The sequence below is a fragment of the Tursiops truncatus genome, chromosome 11 (assembly GCF_011762595.2).
Source record: "Tursiops truncatus isolate mTurTru1 chromosome 11, mTurTru1.mat.Y, whole genome shotgun sequence".
Lineage (NCBI taxonomy): Eukaryota > Metazoa > Chordata > Mammalia > Artiodactyla > Delphinidae > Tursiops > Tursiops truncatus.
Genome location: NC_047044.1, coordinates 67,488,619 through 67,512,039, shown reverse-complemented (window position 1 = coordinate 67,512,039; position 23,421 = coordinate 67,488,619). Strand labels below are relative to the sequence as shown.

At 39.4% G+C, this 23,421-nt stretch overlaps 1 protein-coding gene across 8 annotated transcripts in view; it reads left to right on the top strand.

The window, feature by feature from the left end:
* Positions 1–23,421, top strand: part of TMEM117 (transmembrane protein 117) — a 531,690-nt gene that overhangs the window by 329,878 nt on the left and 178,391 nt on the right. For all 8 annotated transcript variants that reach the window (XM_033866885.2, XM_033866883.2, XM_033866884.2 and 5 more), the window contains one exon: positions 2,600–2,697. In XM_033866885.2, the coding sequence (XP_033722776.1) occupies positions 2,600–2,697 (98 nt within the window). The remainder of the gene's footprint in view (positions 1–2,599; positions 2,698–23,421) is intronic.

Here is a 23,421-nt window from a genome sequence, read left to right as displayed (position 1 = left end):
ACAAGGCATAATGTGATAAGGGGCGTAATGAAGTTTTTTGCAAAGACCTAGCAGAGAGGAAAGGAGAAGGGAAGGATTGTGAGACTCAAAGATTTAGACAAATGTCTCCCAGCTTAGAAAGAAAGACCAGCAATTTCAAATTCTAATAATCTTCCCTGGAGTGAAGCATCAACAAGTTTCACATTGTATTTATGCTACATAGCAATATTTTTGCATTGTCCTCAGTCCCCCCTTTCCTGCATGTATTCCCACAAAGACTGTCCTTGACCAACACCAGAAATGAATTTGATTTCTCTAATGCAGAAGGTAATTGGATTTTTCTTTATTGAATGCATCCCTTTAATGACTGTCTCTGCTCCTGCCAATTTAGCTGCAAGTGACCTGACATTGATCTGATGGTATGACTTAAAGAGTTGGAGCTGGGAGTGAAAAAGACCAGCTGTCTGGCATCAGAAAAAATGTTTTTTGCCTCATCTTGCTATTTTCCTGAGAAAATCCTTTGTCCTTGAATGTCATTTTTCCAAAACCTGCTGTGATAATTGGTCATATAGCAGCGGATTGCTTCCTTCTAGAAAATATGATAAGTATTTCCCAGAAATTCAAAGGATCGTGAGAGATTACTACAAACAACTCTATGCCAATAAAATGGACAACCTGGAAGAAATGGACACATTCTTAGAAAAGCACAACCTTCCGAGACTGAACCAGGAAGAAATAGAAAATATAAACAGACTAATCACAAGCATTGAAATTGAAACTGTGATTAAAAATCTTCCAGCAAACAAAAGCCCAGGACCAGATGGCTTCTCAGGCAAATTCTATCAAACATTTAGAAGAGCTAACACCTATCCTTCTCAAACTCTTCCAAAATATAGCAGAGGGAGGAACACTCCCAAACTCATTCTACAAGGACACCATCACCCTGATACCAAAACCAGACAAAGATGACACACACAAAAAAAACTACAGGCCAATATCACTGATGAACATAGATGCCAAAAACCTCAACAAAATACTAGCAAACAGAATCCAACAGCACATTAAAAGGATTATACACTGTGATCAAGTGGGGTTTATCCCAGGAATGCAAGGATTCTTCCATATACACAAATCAATCAATGTGATACACCATATTAACAAATTGAAGGAGAAAAACCATATGATCATATCAATAGATGGAGAAAATTTAACACTCATTTATGATAAAAACCCTCCAGAAAGTAAGCATAGAGGCAACTTACCTCAACATAATAAAGGCCATATATGACAAACCCACAGCCAACATTGCTCTCAATGGTGAAAAACTGAAACCATTTCCACTAAGATCAGGAACAAGACAAGGTTGCCCACTCTCACCACTCTTATTCAACATAGTTTTGGAAGTTTTAGCCACAGCAATCAGAGGAGAAAAAGAAATAAAAAGAATCCAAATAGGAAAAGAAGAAGTAAAGCTGTCACTGTTTGCAGATGACATGATACTATACATAGAGAATCCTAAAGATGCTACCAGAAAACTGCTAGAGCTAATCAATGAATTTGGTAAAGTAGCAGGATACGAAATTAATGCACAGAAATCTCTTGAATTCCTATACACTAATGATGAAAAATCTGAAAGAGAAATTAAGGCAACACTCCTATTTACCACTGCAACAAAAAGAATAAAATACCTAGGAATAAACCTACCTAAGGAGACAAAAGACCTGTATGCAGAAAACTATAAGACACTGATGAAAGAAATTAAAGATGATACAAACAGATGGAGAGATATACCATGTTCTTGGATTGGAAGAATCAACATTGTGAAAATGATTCTACTACCCAAAGCATTCTACAGATTCAATGCAATCCCTATCAAACTACCAATGGCATTTTTCACAGAACTAGAACAAAAAATTTCACAGTTTGTATGGAAACAAAAAAGACCCTGAATAGCCAAAGCAATCTTGAGAAAGAAAAATGGAGCTGGAGGAATCAGGCTCCCACAGTTGGAGGGAATGGTGAAAACATCACAGTGGTGATGTGACTTTACCCAAGACGGGCAGGATTTGTGCACCTGAGAAAAAGAGGTGGAACATTTTTGGAACAATACTGGATAATTAGAATAATATGCCATAAAAAGGGTTCATGTCTTATATCTCACACATCATTGAAGGGAAAAAGGGAGAGAAAGGAAGGTAATATTTTGACTAGTGATATAGGTAAAAATCTAGACATATGAGGAAATGTTTGAATTTTGGAGTTTCTGATTTAGACAAACTTAAAAAGAATATGACATTTTATTTATTATGTTTTTGTTTCTATGGAGAAGTTAATAGTATCTTAAAGATGACTCCTTGGATAAGGTAATCTTGATGTTTCTTTAAAAAATATCACTATTTGATATTTTGAACAGCCTTAAATACGCTCATTCATTATGTGAAGTCAAATGAACTGTTAAAACTTTTAACTGAAGTATATTCTTCTAATTTTCATCTCTGCATATATTCTAATGTTAAAATACATACATATTTTATTCTTAACAAAATGTGAATTATATACATATTTAAACCTGAATGGAAGATTTCTGAAAGCGCTAAATAAGTTTCTTTCATTGCTTCAGGTCACTGATATGATGCTTCAGGACAAGCCCTATCCTGATTGGGGAAAATCTGCAAGAGCTTTCTGGAAGAAAGGAAATGTTAGGATTATTTTATTCTGGTAAGAGATTGTTTCATTTATTGTCATATGTCTTGCCTCATTCACAAGGACTTGCAGTGGATTTCGTTTTCTTTAGATATATAAAATTCTATCTAGAGAGAATTCTATCTAGTGCACACTGTGCTCCATTAAAACGATGAAAACCATTATCCTATTTATCAATTAATTTCTGCTTACACATTGTTGCATATACACATTTACAAGAGATACATTTACTGATATAGTAAAGCGAATAAGATTTTACCAGAGGTAAGTAGGTTTTTGAGTCAGCAAAAATAAGCTATAAGTTTCATCAATGGAATCGGGTATAAAAATGTCCCCAGTGAGTACTGAATTTCCAGTGTATTTGACAGGATATAATTTTGCTTTGAAGAAATCATACAGTGAAGGAAGCTCTTTACAGACCACATCTGGCTCTTTGGCACTTCTTTTTGTACCAATAATTTCCTTTAGCTCTCCAGCCCAATCATTGCAATTAAAAAACAATCCATGTCTTATGGAACTTTGTCTTTTGTGGAGTCAACATTATTTATGTATATCTGAAGAAGCTTAGACAGAAATGGTAGGAATATAGAGACAGCAAGAAGGGCACTTCCACCAGGCCGTTCAACCCGATGTATGAAAAGTTATCTACATTAACACCCAGACGCCTTGTAATTGATGATGACTTGTGCTTCCTAAATTGCATTCTGTTCACCTGCCTTTCAAAATGAAAAAAAAAAAAAGTCTGTTTATTCTTGGATCTAACTCTGAGGGTTGATTTTTTTTCATGTACAAGCTACAAAAGTCATGGTCACTAAGTACTTGGGGGAAAATATACACTCTAAGCTATCTTTGTGCTTTAGCACTATTACTAAATGTTGCTTCAGATGTATGGCATTTTGAACTCAATTAACAGCAAGTAAACAAAAAGTAGATTTTTCAATAACGTTGTAAAAATGAATATGATTTTGTAGATGTTTATTCACAACTTGCCTCAGAGTCAAGTGTGGCCTATTTTATGGCACATTTACTTCGTATTGTTTCCTGTTTGTAAGTTCCCCATGTAGCTTGACTAAATAATATGTAATATTATAATTTTAGCAAGTATTCATTGAAGATATGTTTTGCTCCAGGCACTATGCTAAGAACTTACTCATTTAATCCTGATACCCCTGTAAGTGCGTGCTATTATTATAAGCATAGGTCTCTGAATTCAGGGCCCCAGTTACTAAGCATTATATTAGACTGTCTCTAGAAAAACAAAGGATACATTGGTGTGCAAATTCTAAATGATTATCCTTAATCCTTGTTTAGATAATGGTGCTAAACAAGAACGTGAGATTCTGGGAAATCATTCTACCCTATAGAATTCTGTACAGGGGTTTTAAGAATCATAATTTAAAAGGAGATAAACTCTAATATTAAAAGTCTTTATGGACTATCTCTCTTTTAAAATATCTACTTACTATGTTTACAGATATTTTGTATCATTCAATGTATCTTCGAAGGCAGCCCATTGATTATTGTTCAATGTGGCCAGTTACCAAGGTCACACGTATATCATTTGCAAAGATGAGCCATGCATATCTGAATGCCTCTATTATTGTTGTCATTAGCTACACTTATTTGCAATTGTTGTTTCAGAGGAGAGGAATCCATACTAGATTTCTTCTTAATCATCTTAGTACATTTTCCTTGAACGTTATTACTCAAATCTATGTATTACCAATCTCTGTTTATACAAGTGTGTTTATTTTTGACATATGTGATAACACAGTCCCAATGGATAATCTAAAGCATATTTTGAATGTTGTAAAATAATTTAATTAGTCACTGACAAATAGATAATATTCTTAAATGGAGAGCAAACTAAAATTCACACTTATTCTTATAGTCATTGTTTCTGTAAAATTATTGATTATTAGGTAATATATTTGAGAGATGATTTTTATTGTTATGTTTCAGAAGTAATATTTCAAATCATGGAGAGCATAAAACAACTGGAGGAAAATTTAAATGCCGCTTTGAACATATTTTTTCCTATTTTATCCATTACATACCATTAGATTATCTTGACAACAGTATTCATGGTTTTAAAAGAGAAAAATCTGATGCAAAATATTGAACATGGAAATTATGTGGGAAGCAAAAAATCTCCCTTTTTGTTCATACTCTTCAGATAAAAGGAATTTAGCAAGTATAAAGGGCATTTGTTTTTTTAGCTCTAGGAGATGAAAATACAGAAATCATTGGCAAGGTTTTAAATGAAATAAAAGATAGTATTTACATACTATGTGTCACCCACTCAAAAAGAGGTATTTTCTTTTGGTTTTACCCTAGTTAAGGAGAGACATATTCGTGTAATAAATCTGTGATGAAGAAATTTTGCAAAGGAAAGCTTTTATACATTGCAATGTGATTATGAGTTTAAACAGTACAACATGCAATTTTGTTGTAGTAAACTTACGTTTACCTAAGTGTAGCTGCTGTAACTCACAAATGCCTGTCAGAAACTATTTCATTTGCAACTGTGTGGCTAAGTTCTTTCTGATTCTTAGTGATAGATGTCTCTACATTGGAAAGACTGGTTCCTATTTCTTTCTGTAATCGTGCAAAGATGAGTCTGCTATAACACATGGGCCTTTACGCCTGGGAGGAGACTAAATTGTGGTTGATTTGCAAATACTAAATGGGAAAGGGCAGATTATTTATAGAACTTCCCTTCCAAAGCCCCATTCCCAGCCCTTTTGTTAATTAAAAAGAATAAAAATTTAAAAGCAAAATCCTAGGTTAATGCCATATACTGTTCTATTTTCCAGAGGGGCTACCAATACCCCTTTTCACTCACCTGTGTCTGAAGTAAATGTATACATAAACGTAGACATAAAAAAAATAAGTAGTATGATATTTATATTAGCTTCTATCTCCCCACTTTATTTACTCTCTAGAGACACAATTTATATGCTTTTGAGGGGAAGCATCTTGGGATATTTCCCAAAGGCTCAACTTTTTAAAAAATAAGGAAGACACTCTTCTGTGATTAGTCGGGGAATTGGTGGAGGAAGGAGTTGGGAGAGCTCGTGGTCATTAGGGCTTCCTGGATAATTCAATTCCTTGCCTTGGAGACACACGAGAGGTTTGTACCTTTCTGCCCCCTCTGATCACATGACTTGCTTAGACCAATTAAAATGTGCGTGAAAGAGGCTTGTGTCACCTCTAGGTAGAAGCATTTAATTGCCAGCGAGAAGCACTGAAAGGGGCTCCTTTCTAGGTAGCCGTTGTGGAAGTCTGTGTCTAGCTGGAGCACTTGTCATTCAGGTTCCCTGAATGACCTGGATAAGCCCAGCATCCTTTACAACACATGTAGTGTGAGCGAGGAATATACCTCTGCAAATGGTAAGCCATTGAGATTGGGGGATTATTTGATACTGCAACATAAACCAGCCTATCCTGATGTATCCAGTCACTGATCCCTGGAAATGGAGTGCTGTCACAGCAGAAAGCAGAAATTTTAGTCTTGAGGGCTGGACAGCAAATGGCAAGAAAACTAATGAAGGCTGGAAAGATGGTAATACAGGTATTATAGTGGCAAAGCATTTGGTAAAAACTGTGGTCTGTGATTACTTAGATGCCTGGAAATTGGAAAACATAGTGCATTGCTGTGTGCATCTGTGTACAACTGTCCACTTCAATTCCACTCTGTTGCACAGTGAAAATTATGTGGGGTTTTTTTGATGATTAGTATATTTATATTTTTTAAAAGTACTTTATCTAGTGCTCTCATGATTTGGGTGGGCATCTTTTGATCATGATTAACTTTATTCTTGACTGAGAAACAAATGAGCTGCTGCTGGTTTTCCTGCTTTGAGTTTCATGGTTATTATTCAAGTCTAACAAGGTTGTTTAACTTTGACCATTCAAGAGCTAATCAAGAAACAATTATTGTCTTTTTTTTTTTAATGGGGAAACTTCTTTATTTTTTTATTTTTATTTTTTTAACATCTTTATGGGAGTATAATTGCTTTACAATGGTGTGTTAGTTTCTGCTTTAGAACAAAGTGAACCAGCTATACATATACATATATCCCCATATCTCTTCCCTCTCGCATCTCCCTCCATCCCACACTCCCTATCCCACCCCTCTAGGTGGTCACAAAGCACCGAGCTGGATCTCCCTGTGCTATACGGCTGCTTCCCACTAGCTACCTATTTTACATTTGGTGGTGTATATATGTCCATGCCACTCTCTCGCTTTGTCCCAGCTTACCCTTCCCCCTCCCTGTGTCCTCAAGTACATTCTCTAGTAGGTCTGAGTCTTTATTCCCATCCTTCCCCTAGGTTCTTCATTACCATTTTTTTTTTTTTAGATTCCATATATATGTGTTAGCATACGGTATTTGTTTTTCTCTTTCTGACTTCACTCTGTATGACAGACTCTAAGTCCATCCACCTCACTACAAATAACTCAATTTTGTTTCTTTTTATGGCTGAGTAATATTCCATTGTATATATGTGCCACATCTTCTTTATCCGTTCATCTGTTGATGGACACTAAGGTTGCTTCCATGTCCTGGCTATTGTAAATAGAGCTGCAATGAACATTGTGGTACATGACTCTTTTTGAATTATGGTTTTCTCAGGGTATATGCCCAGTAGTGGGATTGCTGGGTCATATGTTAGTTCTCTTTGTAGTTTTTTAAGGAACCTCCATACTGTTCTGCATAGTGGCTATATCAATTTACATTCCCACCAATAGTGCAAGAGGGTTCCCTTTTCTCCACACCCTCTCCAGCGTTTATTGTATGTAGGTATTTTGATGATGGCTATTCTGACTGGTGTGAGGTGATATCTCATTGTAGTTTTGATTTGCATTTCTCTAATGATTAATGATGTTGAGCATTCTTTCATGTGTTTGTTGGTAATCTGTATATCTTCTTTGGAGAAATGTCTATTTATATCTTCTGCCCATGTTTGGATTGGGTTGTTTGTTTTTTTTGATATTGAGCTGCATGAGCTGCTTGTAAATTTTGGAGATTAATCCTTTGTCATTTGCTTCATTTGCAAATATTTTCTCCCATTCTGAGGGTTTTCTTTTCATCTTGTTTATGGTTTCCTTTGCTGTGCAAAAGCTTTTAAGTTTCATTGGTCCCATTTATTTATTTTTATTTTTATTTCCATTTCTTTGGGAGGTGGGTCAAAAAGGATCTTGCTGTGATTTATGTCATGGAGTGTTCTGCCTATATTTTCCTCTAAGAGTTTTATAGTGTCAGGCCTTACATTTAGGTCTTTAATCCATTTTGAGTTTATTTTTGTGTATGCTGTTAGGGAGTGTTCTAATTTTATTCTTTTCCATGTAGCTATCCAGTTTTCCCAGCACCACTTATTGAAGAGGCTGTCTTTTCTCCATTGTATATTCTTGCCTCCTTTATCAAAAGTAAGGTGACCCTATGTGCGTGGGTTTATCTCTGGGCTTTCTATTCTGTTCCATTGATCTATATTTCTGTTTTTGTGCCAGTACCATACTGTCTTGATTACTGTAGCTTTGTAGTATAGTCTGAACTCAGGGAGACTGATTCCTCCATCTCCATTCTTCTTTCTCAAGATTGCTTTGGCTATTCAGGGTCTTTTGTGTTTCCATACAAACTGTGAAATTTTTTGTTCTAGTTCTGTGAAAAATGCCAGTGGTAGTTTGATAGGGATTGCATTGAATCTGTAGATTGCTTTGGGTAGTATAGTCATTTTCACAATGTTGATTCTTCCAATCCAAGAACATGGTATATCTCTCCATCTGTTTGTATCATCTTTAATTTCTTTCATCAGTGTCTTATAGTTTTCTGCATACAGGTCTTTTGTCTCCTTAGGTAGATTTGTTCCTAGGTATTTGATTCTTTTTGTTGCAATGGTAAATGGGAGTGTTTCCTTAATTTCACTTTGAGAAACAATTATTGTCTGAACATACATGTGTGGAAGAGTGACATGATAATAATAATAATAAATGGAATAAACTAATAAAAACGACCTGAGAATCAGGGGAAATGTCAGTTAGAAGGGTTTTAGTAATAGCTCTACTAATATCCAACTGTGTGACCTGTATGACTACTTTGAGTTTCCATTTTCTTTTCTGTAAAAGGGATGTTTTGTTATTTTTTGTGGTCCTTTTCAGCTCTACAATGTTATTTTCTACTGTAAGATTAAGGTGTGGGAGAGTGAGTAATTCTGTCTGCTTTGCTCCTGAGGCCAGAATATGGACTGCTATAGTCTGAATGTTTGTATCCCTCCAAAATTCCTGTGTTGAAATCCTACTGCCCTATGTGATGGTATTAGGCAGTGGGGCCTTTGGAAAGTGCTTAGGTCATGATGGTGGAGCCCTCAGAAATGGGATAAGTGAGTTTATAAAAAAGACCTCACAGAGACCCCTAGCCCTTTTTACCATGTGAGGACACAGAGAGAAGGTGCCAACTATGAATTAGGAAGGAGGCGCTTACCAAACAGAACCATGCTGGTGCCTTTATCTTGGAATTCCAGCCTCCAGAATTGTGAGAAATAAATATCTGTTGTATATAAGCCACCCAGTGTGTGACACTTTGTCATAAAAGCCCAAATGGACTAAGATATGAGTCAATGAGTGTTAAGTCACATGCAAGCAGCTTTGGATACATGTATGAAAGAATTCCTTAATAATGAGAGTGTCTGAGTGCTGAATGAGCCTGCCTGATGAACTGCTGAAATCCCCATCAGTGGAAGTATTCCTGCCAAGGCTACATAGTCTTTCAGGGATGCTATACAGGATTTTCACAATGAATGAGAAAAAAGTAAATCACTTTAAATTTTCATCAAACTTGAAGGTTCTGTGACTTGACATTTTTAACTAGAAAAGTACTGCATGTTGATTTTTAATAGAGAGGATGCTAATTATATTTTAATATGCTCTATAATCCCATCATCATTATGAACAGAATTTTTACATTAGACAATGATTCATGAAAGGTTCCAGGGGCAACTAGATTATGCACAGCATTTTTCCTCACTTCCCAAATAATAAATTAGCCCATATCTTCTCTCTGGATGGATTTTGTCTTTTTGCCTTCAGCCTTCCTTCTATCTCAACATGTCTCTTTAATTAAAAGCTGCCTCTGTGAGGAAAAGCAGAACATTTTTAGCCCAAAGCATGTAACTGTACCTACTGAATCAGTCACCTTAACTTTAAACATTGCACTAAATTAACAAGCTCCATTTAAATCTGGCTACTTCTCAGCAGAACAATCCAAGGATATGCTTCACCTGGTTTTCTTGCTAGATATTGTTTCCTACTTCTGGCTAAAAAGATGATTGATGTTGCATTACTGTTTTGTTGAATTAATGTGTTGTCATATTATTTAGAGATTTTCATTTAAAAAGTAAATTCTGTATTTATACCAGAGGGATTTAACTCTCAGGTGTATATTTATGCCTGGGCATTAACACAATCCCATGCCCTTCGAGACTTAATTTTGCTGAATTAAGAGCAAGTCTTGTTTGCATTTAACTTATTTAAGTAAATACTTAAGCTCTGAGTACAATATGAAATAGTGGTTAGAAGCAGACTCTGAAGCCAGTTGCCTGGCTTTCGGTCCTGGTTTTACTACTTACTATTGTGTTAGTTGTTTTAACTGGTATTATGACATGTTATGACTGGTATTATGAGCACCAGGTGCTCTCCATGTTGCTGAGAATACAACTTTGAGAGAGAAAATAAGGACTCTGACAGCATAATTTTCTATCCAGTGAGAGATATGGGGGCAGGAGGTAATACCCACCAAGGTGTAGGTTCAAGGTGAGCTCTCGGGATGGTTTTGCTAGGGCTGAAGTGTCATTTCAGGATAAGTAGGGGCCAGAAACATGGTGATTGGTTAGGTATGTCGAGTGAGGCAGAGGGAGAAGTTTAGGGTATCGTTGAGTAGTTAGGCTTGAGCAGCTGAACAGGAGCTTATGTTACTCACTGAGACAGGAGATCCTGGTGGAGAACCGAGTCTTAAATGGAGGCATAATGAATCCAGGCTTGAGCATGCTGAACTTGATGTACTAATTGAGATACCTAGTAAGCAGGTCCTTATATGGAATCTGAAGCTGAGGAGTGAGGGAGTGAGGTCTGAGACAGAAATATAACTAACATTTATTTCTTGGTTTACATTTTTATACTTTTGTAGATGTCATTATCTACATGTATGGGGTGTTTGAGTGGGTGTACAGTGAAAATAAAAGATCTACTAGAGTAAACCTACGGAGCTCTTTTATTTGGGAGCAGGCAGAAGAGGCATCTGGAGAGAAGACAGAGAAAGAGGGGACAAAAAGAATGAAAAGTCCAAAAAGAGTGTGTCATAGATGCCAAGAGAAGAGAGAATATCAAGAGATATAACAATGTCAATAGTCAAATGCTAGCAATATATCAAATAATATCAAAATGCAAAGTGTCTATGGGATTTCACTCTAAGAGGACCATCAGTGATGAGCTTGGCAAGAATGTTTTTGCAGAATGTTGCTGATAGATGCTAGACTTGTACCGGGTCAACCCACGATTAGGACAGGAGGAAATAGGAACAGGGAGGATATTCAGAAGGTGAGAGAGAAGGCTGGAGAGATATCTATATTTAAACATGAATAATCCCCAGGAAAATTTTAAATGTATTTACTGATTTGGCTATTAATTGATTTGTCTTGTCCAGAGCATATTCATTTTTCTCCCAAGAGATAGAGGTCATTTCGAATTACTTGTTGCCCAGGTACTGAATAAAAGGCTCTTAAATTAAATTCTGTGGCGAAATTTCACTCTTTGTTATTCTCATTTTTTAGTAGAAAGATAGAGAATAAATAGTTCATAGGGTTTTAAATTTAAAAACCTTTAAAAATTTAAAGAAATGCATTAAAATCAAAATGGTGGCTAAGTTCGCTACATATTTATGCTCAGATCACATTACTTGAGAGCAGGATAGCATCTCACTTATCGTGTCCCTAGGACTTAGCATGGTGCCTGGCACACAGTAAGCATTAAATACACTCTTGCTGAATTAACTACTTTGGTGAGGACTTTCAAATATATAATACTCTAGGACAGTTTTGAAAATTTCTTTAGATAGAGGACTTCACTGAAGATGATAAAAGGATGATTAAAAGTATTTTGACTTTGTGATTAACTGATGCTTTATAAGAAGATATATAATCCTTATGAATTTTTTTCTGAAAAATTTTTAGAAATATTTATTTTCAGTATTTTTAAAAAATCATCTTGGTTGCAAATTATGTTCTTTACCTACAACTAGAAGGTGCATTTAAAAATCGTGGGATATGTTTCTACAGTAATGCAATGTCAGCCCCACACTGACCGTGAGGGTCTTTAACTTAGGATCTTTTCCTCATCTCTTAAAGGTGAGTAAGGTTTAAGGAAAAAGGATTAATTAAACAGTGTTACATTAGTTACTAGTAACCTCCCTATTATAGGCCTTCATTCTAATAGCTAAAGCCTGGAATAGCAACTCTGAGTCCAAGAACAATCCTCCAATTTATGAATCTTTGAAAGAAAATGCCCTTTAATAAAGGCTTGGAGATACTGCATAGTTTTTCTGTATAACAGCTGTTGGTAGAACATAGTTATTCCTCTTCAGTCTTAAATTTATTGGTTGAATGGAATACTCCCCTGAGCTGGGAGACCTAAGTCATACTTATTAAATTTCTAAAGTATAGGTCATGTTTTCAAAGGTCCCTGAGTTCATATATAATAGTATAAATGCACAAAATTAAAATAGAAACAATAAATTCTAGAAGAATAGAAAGCAACATTTAACCAAGTTTAGTGACTCGATCCATTCCAGCAGTGTGGGAAACCCTGCCTGTCTTTTCCTTCTTTGTCATGAGTGTGTGCCCCCTGTCGCACCATCTCTAATAGACGAAAAATGCAAATCTTTCATATTAACAAAACTCCAAGTATTTCTATGACTCCATCTGTTAGAAAGCCCAGATATTATTTTCACTTTTGCTATTTCCCCACATCTCCCAGTAACCATTGGTAGAATTCTTTGAGATATTTATCTTCATCCTGCAAATATTTACAAAGTGGCCACAATACAAGTGTCTTAGAGTAAAATGTCTTTGCTAGCATAAAAATCCTCCTTAAAAACATGTTTGTTTTTATGTGCTTTGGTCAAACCTGCCTATTAGGATTAAGGTTTCCTATTCAGGAGACAACTATCATATCAGAAGAGCTGTCATTCTTTATTTAAATCCCTCCCATCAGCTTTTTGTAGATTGAATGGGCCGAGAAAAACATCTCGGTGTCACCAAGGTACAGCTGGTTGTTTAGTGCCCATGATTCACTATGGTTCACATCCAATGCTGAGATCTGCAAGCCACCAATTCAGTTTTTTGGTACATTAGTCACTGTTGGAAACTCACAACTGATCGATTTTCAAACCAGAATTGCTGGTGACTAATACGCCGATGTTCTCTGCAAGGCAACTCTTTTACCATTATCAACTGGAAATGAATCATTGTTTATTTCATGAACCACTGATCAAAATTAAGGGAGATGAAGAGTGCAGGCAGTGTTCATCCAAAACAAGCTGAGGCCTCTGACAGTCCCCATCAATGTGCAGTTTCTTTCTGGTACCAGACTGCTGCTATCACCCAGATCTAATATGAATTCACCCCATTAGCTCTGGTCCCAAAATGCCAGCTCTTGTTTTCAGAGTATCCTATTCCTACATTCCCCCCACCCCTGCCGGCCAGAGCTCCCTGTGCCTTCTCTCTTTAGAAGAAGGGATGGAGGCATTAACCATATTAAAGGCTGAAATGCTTTGATGTTTGCTGTTGCACCTAGGAAGCTTTCTGATGAACTAGAGGTAGAATGTATAGGCAGGTGTCAAATCAGATGAGGCACTCTGAGTTTGTCCTCACATGTATATTTATTAGCCTAAAGGTTAAATATAGTCTGATTATAATGGCTGGGCATATGAGTAACCCACATTCTGGAAGCCAAACAAGAACCAATGTCTCCATACGTAAGCTGGACGAAGCTTTGCTATTGAGTGAAAAACAAAAATTCAAGCTTGTCTCATACATTCATTCAATCATTCATATTAGTTGACTGTGTTAGGTATTCTACTGGGAATGCAACAGTGAATAGGAAACATACCTAGTTCTTGCCCTCATGTAAGACTTACTGTATATCTTACCAACTAGCTTGCTGGTAGGATAGAAAAAAGAAAGAAAGAATTTTAAAAAATTATAAATAACAGTAAGTTCTAGGAAGGAAACAAATGTCAGGGACTGTACCCCTTTCCAGTTCTCTCCCTCTTCAGGTCACATTTCTTGAAAGACTTACCCACACTCACTCTCCACCTTGTTATTTGCCAATTACACTGTCATCTCTTCTCTTCTACTCCATGGTGGTTTCTTGCCATCAGTTCTCCTGAATTTCAGCTTGTGTCACACTTCCACTGCACAAACCAGCACTGTTTTGGAGGTTAATCAAGCATTGGTGACTTTGGTGGGCCATCTTTTATTTAAAGTGGGCAGGTATGGAAGGACATAATTGAAAAGTAATACTTTGACTTTTTTTTCCATCATTTTCAAAACTCAGCTTTATTGAGATATAATTTACATAAAATAAAATTTTATTTACAAAATTTTAAGTGTACATGAGAGTTTGGGATTAGCATAACATTGTGCTAATTAACACAACATTGTAAATCAACTATACTTAAATTAAAAAAAAAAACACATGGAGAGGGACTTCCCTGGTGGCGCAGTGGCCAAGAATCTGCCTGCCAATGCAGGGGACACGGGTTCGATCCCTGATCCAGGAAGATCCCACATGCCACGAAGCAACTAAGCCCATGCTCCACAACTACTGAGCCTGTGCTTCAGAGCCCAGGAGCCACAACTACTGAAGCCCACACGCCGCAACTACTGAAGCCCGCACACCTAAAGCCCGTGCTCTGCAACAACAGAAGCCACTGCAATGAGAAGCCCGCGCACCGCAATGAAGAGCAACCCCCGCTTACCACAACGAAGACCCAACACAGCCAAAAACAAAATGTAAACAAATTAATAATATCCTGTGATAAACCACAATGGAAAAGAACAGGAAATATAATGCATATTTATGTAAAACCAAATCACCCCTGCACAGCGGAAACCAACACAACACTGCATATCAACTATACCTCAATAAAATAAATTTTTTAAAAGTGGTATACCTGATGAAAGGCAAGTACAGTAAGCCATGGGCATAGCAGGTGGACTTAACCCAATCTCGGGAATCAGAAAGTTGCTCAAGCATTCCAGCAAAGGAAAGAACGTGTGCCAAGCTCTGAGGGGGCAAGCAGGGTGACCTTGATGAAACAAGTGAAGTCCGATAAGGCTAGAGCCTCATAAGCAGCACAGGGGACCAAGCTCATTACCGTAGGGGAGGGCCTGGGACTTTGTGTTTTTGCCAAGTTCTCCAAGCTCTCCTGACGCCCTGAGAACCACAGCCTTAGAAGAGTACTGCATGAGGCTCCGTTTCCCACACCAGGCCTCACCGGATGGAACTTGCCTTCTAACAGATCTTGCGTCAAGTCTCCACATTGTGCAATCCTCTATCACTTCTTCACTTTTTTTGCAGACTGTGGGTTTTTTTTTTTATTATTATATGCCTTCATTTATTATTATTGTTTTTTAAATTGATGTATAGTTGACTTATTTTTTTTTTAAATACTTACTAATTTATTTATTTATTATTATTATTTTTAACATCTTTATTGGGGTATAATTGCTTTACAATGGTGTGTTAGTTTCTGCTTTATAACAAAGTGAATCAGTCATACATAAACATATGTTCCCATATGTCTTCCCTCTTTATAGTTGACTTATGATGCTGTGCCAGCCTCAGGTGCTCAGCAAAGTGATTCAGTTATACATATACATATATATATATATACACACACACACATATATATTCCTTTTCACGCTCTTTTCCATCATGATCCATCACAGGACATTGAACACAGCTCCCCATGCCATCCAGCAGGACCCCATTATCTGCTTTATATATAGTAGTTTTATGCCTGTATTTTAAAACTCAGCTTTCTTCAGGTGCAATTTGTATACAACAAATTTTACCAATTTTAAGTAAGAAATTTCAGTGAATTTTGACAAATGTATACAGTTTTAAAACCACCATCACCCAAAAAAGTTATTTTGTGCCCTTTGCAGTCAATCTTCTTCCCCATTCCCAGCCCTGGGCAACCACTAATCAGTTTTCTGAAAGAATAGTTTTGCCTTTTCTGTAATTTCATATAAATGAAATTATACAGTATGTGGTCTTCCATGTCTAAGTTCTTTCATTTGTATAATGCCTTTGAGATTCATCATTTTGATGTGCATATCAGTAGTTCATTCCTTTTAGTTGCTAATTCATATTCCATTGTGTGGATGACCATGGTTGTTCACCAGTGGATGGACGTGTGGGTTGTTTCCAGTGTTTGTCTATTACAGATAAAAATTCTATTAAAAAAATAGTATGAGTTTTTGTAGGAATGTGTTTTCATTTGTCTTCAGTAAATACCCAGGAGAGAGATTGCCGGGTCACATGGTAAATGTATGTTTAACTTTGTAAGAAACGGCCCAACTCCTTTCCAAAGTGGTCATTTTGTGTCCCACCTAAAGTGTGTGAGCGTTCCAGTTCCTCCACGTCCATGTCAACTCTTGGTCTGTCAGTCATTTTTTTTTTTTTTTTTTTGCGGTACACGGGCCTCTCCCGTTGCAGAGCACAGGCTCCGGACACGCAGGCTCAGCAGCCATGGCTCACGGGCCCAGCCGCTCCGCGACATGTGGGATCTTCCCAGACCGGGGCACGAACCCGTGTCCCCTGCATCGGCAGGCGGACTCTCAACCACTGTGCCACCAGGGAAGCCCTGTCAGTCATTTTTTTAAAAATTTTTATTGAATTATAGTTGATTTACAGTGTTTTGCTGTTTCAAGTGCACAGTAAAGTGATTCAGTTATACTTTTTCAGATTCTTTTCCATTATAAGTTATTACAAGATGTTGAATATAGTTCCCTGTGCTACACAGCAGGTCCCTGTTGGTTATCCATTCCACATACAGTAGTGTGTGTATGTTAATCCCAAACTCCCAATCCATCCCTCCCCACCCTCGCTATCCCCACCGGTAACCGTAAGTTTGTTCTCTATGTCTGTGAGTCTGTTTCTGTTTTGTGGATAAGTTCATTTGTATCATATTTTCGATTCCACATATAAGTGATATCATATGATATTTGTCTTTCTCTGACATCAGTCTTTTTAATTTTACCTGTTTCAGATTGTGTTTTAATAAAATCACTCTTCCTGCAGGAAGGAAAATGAGTTTGAAGGGACAAAAGACCCACTGGGTGGCTCTCGCGGGAGCCTAGGTGGGAGGCTCTGAGAGAATTAGAAAACCTACGGTCTACTTTCTCATCAGCAGACAGAGGGGCTGCAGGAAAGGAATTGTAAAGAAGGATTTACCTTTGAATGTACCGGGCACACTGATTTCACAGAGGAAACATGGACCTGACCAGCATTGAACAGGGAGCGAGTGGCAGGGCCAGAGGAAATGACTGTCCTGTGGATACCTGCTCCTGACCCTGCTTTGGGGACTGGGGACCCCAGCGGTAGAAGGGCAGGGGCAAGGTAAAGATGTAGTTCTTTTGTCTTTAGCTGAGATGATGAAGTAAATCCTCACAGGAAGGGAGTTATAAGTAGTGGTTAGTTGTCTGTAAAATTAATTCCAACAGCATTCGATTCATTCAATATTCATTTTCAAAGTGGCTGAACTTGACGGGCACTGCGTCCTGTCTGGGAGCACAGACCTTGTCCAGTTCCTCACAGTTAGGGGAATTCCCTGGCGTCCAGCAGCCAGGACTCAGCATTCCCACCGCCAGGGCCCCAGGCGCGATCCCTGGCCAGGGAACCGAGATCCCGCAAGCCACTTGGTGCGGCCAAAAAAAAAAAAAAAAAAACTTGCTTGCACACAGGTTAGTGAGTGAGTGAAGGGAGCTGAACATCATTTCTAACAGTGTTTCCTCAGGCCTCTCATGTATTTATTTGTAACCCCTTGCTGAGTGCGCCCAGACATGCCCAAGGACAGCCCTGGAGTGAACATCCCTGCAACATCCCTGTTGCACAAGGTGAAGTTCACTGCACTCACTTTGCAAGGATGAATTAACATAGTCTCTATCTTCTAGGATTCCAGCCCTGAGTGCATACATCCTCAGCTCTGGTTCCCAGAAGCCACCCAAGCACCTGTTTCGCGCCTCCCCCCCACCACTACCTGAGCAAACTGAGCTGGGGGTCGCCCTCAGAGAAACACTAGGAAGACAGAGGTTATACAAGTATACCAATGCCAGTCAGTGGCACAGCTCGCAGCCCACCAGATTTATCATGAGGCCAATCGGCTCTCAGCGTGCCCCGGGGAGAAAAATGCTTATTCCTTGGGAGAACAGAAAGTGGAGCTTTGGCCGAAACCACTTTGCCTTCAAGAGCAATTTTTTAATCCCTTTGTCTGGTGCATGAAATCAGTTCCCAGAGCACAGGGGTTATTAATAACTGCGGGACCTTTTCCCAGCCTCCAGATCAATTGGCAGAAGCCTCTGGTTCCTCCCTTCTGGATGCTTCTATTATTTAGAGCTGGGAAGTGGCCCCCTCCTTGAAATGTGTATAGTTTTTCACGTGACTTGGGAATTGCACAGCGCCCTGACCCCCCAGCTCCCAGCCCAACAAACCCAGTCGACCAGGAGGCCTCACCCTCTAGTCCGTCTTCCCAAGCTGGCTCAGCCTGCTGGGGTCTTTGCTTCCGCCAAGATGGCCTGCTCTCCGCAGAGCAGTGCAGCCTCTACCTCTCCTCCAGGCTGGCTCTTCACAGCCCAGTGCAGGCCCGAGTGCTGACAGGGATCCAACTGCCAGCAGTAGAGCCGGCCTGATTTAGAATAAGGTCACTTTGAGCCGGCTCCTCTCCTGCAGCTGGTGGAGGCCCCAAGGCAGCTGTTGGCTAGGTGCTAAGCGAGGCCCAGACCTCAACCTGGGGACCTGGGGGATGCTATGCCAGCAGCTTCCATGCAGGGGGAGTGTCGTAACGTAGGTCTTCCTCCAGAGCTGCCTCTGTCCTTCTCCTCCTCTTCCCACCCCTCCTGGGGGCCTAGCCATGCCCGTGGCTTTCCCAGGCTCTCAGCTCAGGAAATTTGGATCCTCTGTCTTGTATCCTGCAAGCTCCACATCACCCGCCTGTCTGCTTGCCACCTCCCCAGAGGTGGCTCACTGGCACCCTAACCCCAGCACAGCACGGGGGACGGGCAGGCCTGGGGTCACCTCCTGGCCCCAGGCCTGTTAGCTCCCTGTGAAGAAGCTAACACAAGAACACCCACCTTGTGAGGGTGGGTGACAGCGGGCGCAAAGCCCTGCCCACACACGCACACAGCGGACACATCCTAAGGGATGCTCAGAGCTGACTGCATCTTCCCGCAAACCTGCTCCTTCCCCCCCACTTCCTGTCTCAGTCAGCAGCATCATTGTTCTCTTAGTCACTCAGAGAGAATGACAAAGCAGTTGTCTCGTCCATCTTTCATTAGTCCGTGTTTTCCTTTTGTGGCAAAATATACGTAACATGAAATTTACCATTTTAACCACTATTAAATGTACAGTTCAGTGACATTGAGTACATTCACATTGTGGTGCTCTGATGGTCCATCTCCAGAACTTCCTGTCTTCTCCAGCTGAAACTCTGTCCCCATTAAACACTAACTCCCCCTTCCCCTCCTCCCAGCCACAGCACCCACCCTTGTACTTTCTGTCTCTATGAATGTGACTATTCTAAGTACCTTATGCAGGTGGAATCACACAGTACTTGTCATTTTGTGACTGGTTTATTCCACTGAGCATAATGTCCTCGAAGTTCATCCAGGTTGTAGCCTGTGTCAGGATTTCCCTCCCTTTTTAAGGCTGAATAATGTTTCATGGTATGGATATACCACACTGAAAAAAATCCAATCATTGGTCTTTTTTTCTTTTTTTTTCTCTTTTGGCCACACAGCGCGGCCCACAGAATCCCAGCTTCCCAACCAGGGACTGAACCCGGCCCCCCACACTGAAAGCGCCAAGCCCCAACCACCAGATGGCCAGGGGATTCCTTCCTTGGTCTATTTTTTTTAAGGGTTTTTTGGAAAGGAAATTAACACACAGAATTTTTTTTTTTTTTTGGCTGTGTTGGGTCTTCGTTTCTGTGTGAGGGCTTTCTCTAGTTGCAGCAAGCGGGGCCCACTCTTCATCGCGGTGCACGGGCCTCTCACTACCGCGGCCTCTCTTGTTGCGGAGCACAGGCTCCAGACACGCAGGCTCAGTAGTTGTGGCTCACGGGCCTAGTTGCTCCGTGGCATGTGGGATCTTCCCAGACCAAGGCTCGAACCCGTGTCCCCTGCATTGGCAGGCAGATTCTCAACCACTGCGCCACCAGGGAAGGCCCAACAAACAGAATTTTTTTTTTAAGTTTTCCAAAGTGTTTCTTTTTTTTTAATCACCCATTTTATTTATTTATTTATTTATTTATTTATTTATTTATTTATTTATCTTTATTTATTGGCTGCACATCTCGGCATGCAGGACCTTAATTCCCCAACCAGGGATCAAATCTGGACCCCCTGCACCGGGAGCATGGAATCTCAACCACTGGACCCTCAGGGAAGCCCCCAACACACAGAGTTTCAAAACCCACTCAATACAGAGGACTGTGTAATGAGAGCGTGTCTCCTCCCAGCTCAAGGGCAGGGCCGTCCCCCCAGCACCAGCCCTCTGACCCTCCCCCAGCAGTGACCGTCCCACTGCCCGTCCCTGGTTGCTACCCGATATTTTCCGGTTCTCACTGGTTTCTCCGACCCAGACTCTGCCTTCTGGGAGCTGTCCTTTCGGGCTGCCAACGGGGCAGTCTTCAGGCGAGCCCTGGCCGTGGCCCTCACCCACAAGGCATTAAATCTGTGGATCAATTCAGAAAGTCCCTTAAAAGTATGAAGCCTTTTGGTCCATGAACACATGACGTCCCTCCATTTATTTAGGTCTTCCTTAATTTCTTTCAACAACGTTCATTGTACAAATTTTCTACTTCTTTTGTTAGATCTATTCCTAAGTATTTTATTCTTCTTGATGCTATTAGGAGTGGAATTGTTTTCTTCCTTTTCGGAGCAAATGTCTTTTTGCTTCACTGGGATCCATTGGAATTCTCTCCGGGTTGTTGATTTTTACTTAGTGACGTTGAGTGATGACAGAGGCCTTGTGTAGGCAGGCGTCCAAGGCCTGGATCTCTCGTGGGACACATGTGTGAGCTCTCTGAGGAAGCTGCAGGTCTCCACAGAGCACAGTTCCCTGCTGTGGGATACTGATGTCCAGTTTCAGGATTCCAACCTCGCCACTCAGCTCCGGCCCTAACGGCATCCCCTGTAGCCACTTTCTGGGTTTTCCTCCCTGCCGTGTGCATCCTCTTGGGTAGAATTCAAAAGCAGTAGCTCAAATGCATTAGCTCCCACTCTGTTCACCTGACAGGTAGAGGCTGACTTTCCAGATCTTATAACTTATGACTGTTGTAAGGGAGCCCAAAGCACAGATGCGAATTCTGGAGGTTCAGGTCTCAGTGGCAGCCTTGGTTCCAATCAGCCACGTGACGTTGGGGAAATCACTTTTCCTTTGGGGTCCTCTATTTACTCATCTGAGTTTTGCCGCAACTCCTCAGGGGGGTGCCCAACTCCATTCTCTTGACTTTTTTTTGATGTTCTTTAAGTCAAACAATGAAGTGGAACTTTCTCATATGTGTATTAGACTTTATGCTATTTTCTTAAATGTAAAATGTCATTTCGATAAAATTAATACTAGTATATGAACATCCTTTCGATTGTTTATTTAGAATCAGAATGATACTCTAGAAAAGCACTTTCTCTTCATTGTTTAATTAACACATATGTGTTACATGATCACTCATTTTGTACAGGCCGTTGTAGTTCAGTATTTCAAGCTTCTGAGTTTTGGAAATGGAAGGAGAGGAAGCATGGTTGGGAGGAAGGATCTGGCATGCCTGAACTACACATCAAAATTTGGAACAAAACATGCCTCAAGAGGTAAAATAGGAATGTTAACTGACTTGAGAGGTAGGAGACATGTATTACACGAGCGTAAACTGTAGACTGAATGTTTGTGTCCCTCCAAAATTCATAGGTTGAAACCTAATCGCCAATGTGACAGTATTTGGAGGTGAGGCCTCTGAGAGGGGATTAGGTCATGAGAGTGGAGGAGTGGAGGCCTCGTGAATGGAGTTAGTGCCCTCATGAAAGAGGCCCCAGGTTGCTCCCTCACCTCTTCCACCAAGTAGGGACACAGCAAGAAGATGGCTGGCAGTGAGCCAGGAAGCAGGCTCTCACCAGACACTGAATCTGCTGGTGTCTTGATCTTGGGTATTCCGGACTCCAGAACTGTGAGAAATACATTTCTGTTGTTTGTAAGCCTGTGGATGGTATTTTGTTATAGCAGTCCAAACAGACTAAGACAGCATGTCCAGCATAAATAATACTTTAAATATTTTACCGGTTTGAATGACAAATCTGATGTTCTTATTTTGAAATATTTCCAGCTTACAAAGTTGTAAGAATAGTACAAAGAATTCCTGTATACCTTTCATCCATATTCCCCAGCTGACAAATTTTTAAGACATTTGCTTTATCATTCTTTCTCACTTGCTATATAATTAGGTAAATGTAATGTTTCAATATTAATTTCCTAATTTTGATAATTAGACTGCAGTCATGTGAGATAATGTCCTTCTTTCAGGAAAGGATAAATAGTTCACTGTACTTCCTAAAACTCTTTTCCTTTAGCAAAGAGTAAATACTTTGTTTTAGTTCCTAAAACAAGGATATTTTCTCACACAGTCTAGTTGCCAAAATCAGAATATTAACATCACTACATTATTTTATTCACAGACCTTATTCAAAGTTCACCAGTTGTCTCAATAATGTCCTTTAGATGAAGAGGGAGAGAAATAATAAAAATTAAAACATTGTTTTGTTTTCATCTAGTTTGATATTCAATACAGAAACATGCAACACATCTATTTGTCAAGCCTCTTTAGAAATTTTAGATGTATGTTCTTTTATGGGTGCTGAAATAAAATACTTTCATCAATTGATGAAGATATGTTAGAACTCCTTCAAGATTTGATGAGCTTTAGACAACACATCATATACTATGAATATTTTTTTTATAATACGCGCATTTAGGAATTGAATATATTCTTAGTATAACACATATTCTATTTGGCTCAGTGAACTTCTGAGAAATAAATGTTGCTCTCTGCCATTCTTCTTTAAACCTGTCCTTATATTTGTCTTATGTAGTTCAGAATCAGCAGTACTTTAAGCAAGCATTCAATAAGCTGCTAAAATAGACTCCATTTTGGGCTCGAATTGTGGAAGAGAGAGAAAACTTGCATCATGATCTCAGCTCCCAAGATCCATGCAAATGATTTGGGCAAATCAAAACACACATAAGTACAACGGATGGCAGGTAACATGAGATGGTTCGTGAAAAATTATCTCATGCTGACTATGAGTTCCATTTGGAAATGGAACATTACCAAAGAGGATTAAGGTTGTCATGGAAATAATCATAGAGGAAGTTGGCTCTAATTAGACCCTTGAAGAAAGCAAAGGTTAAGAAGA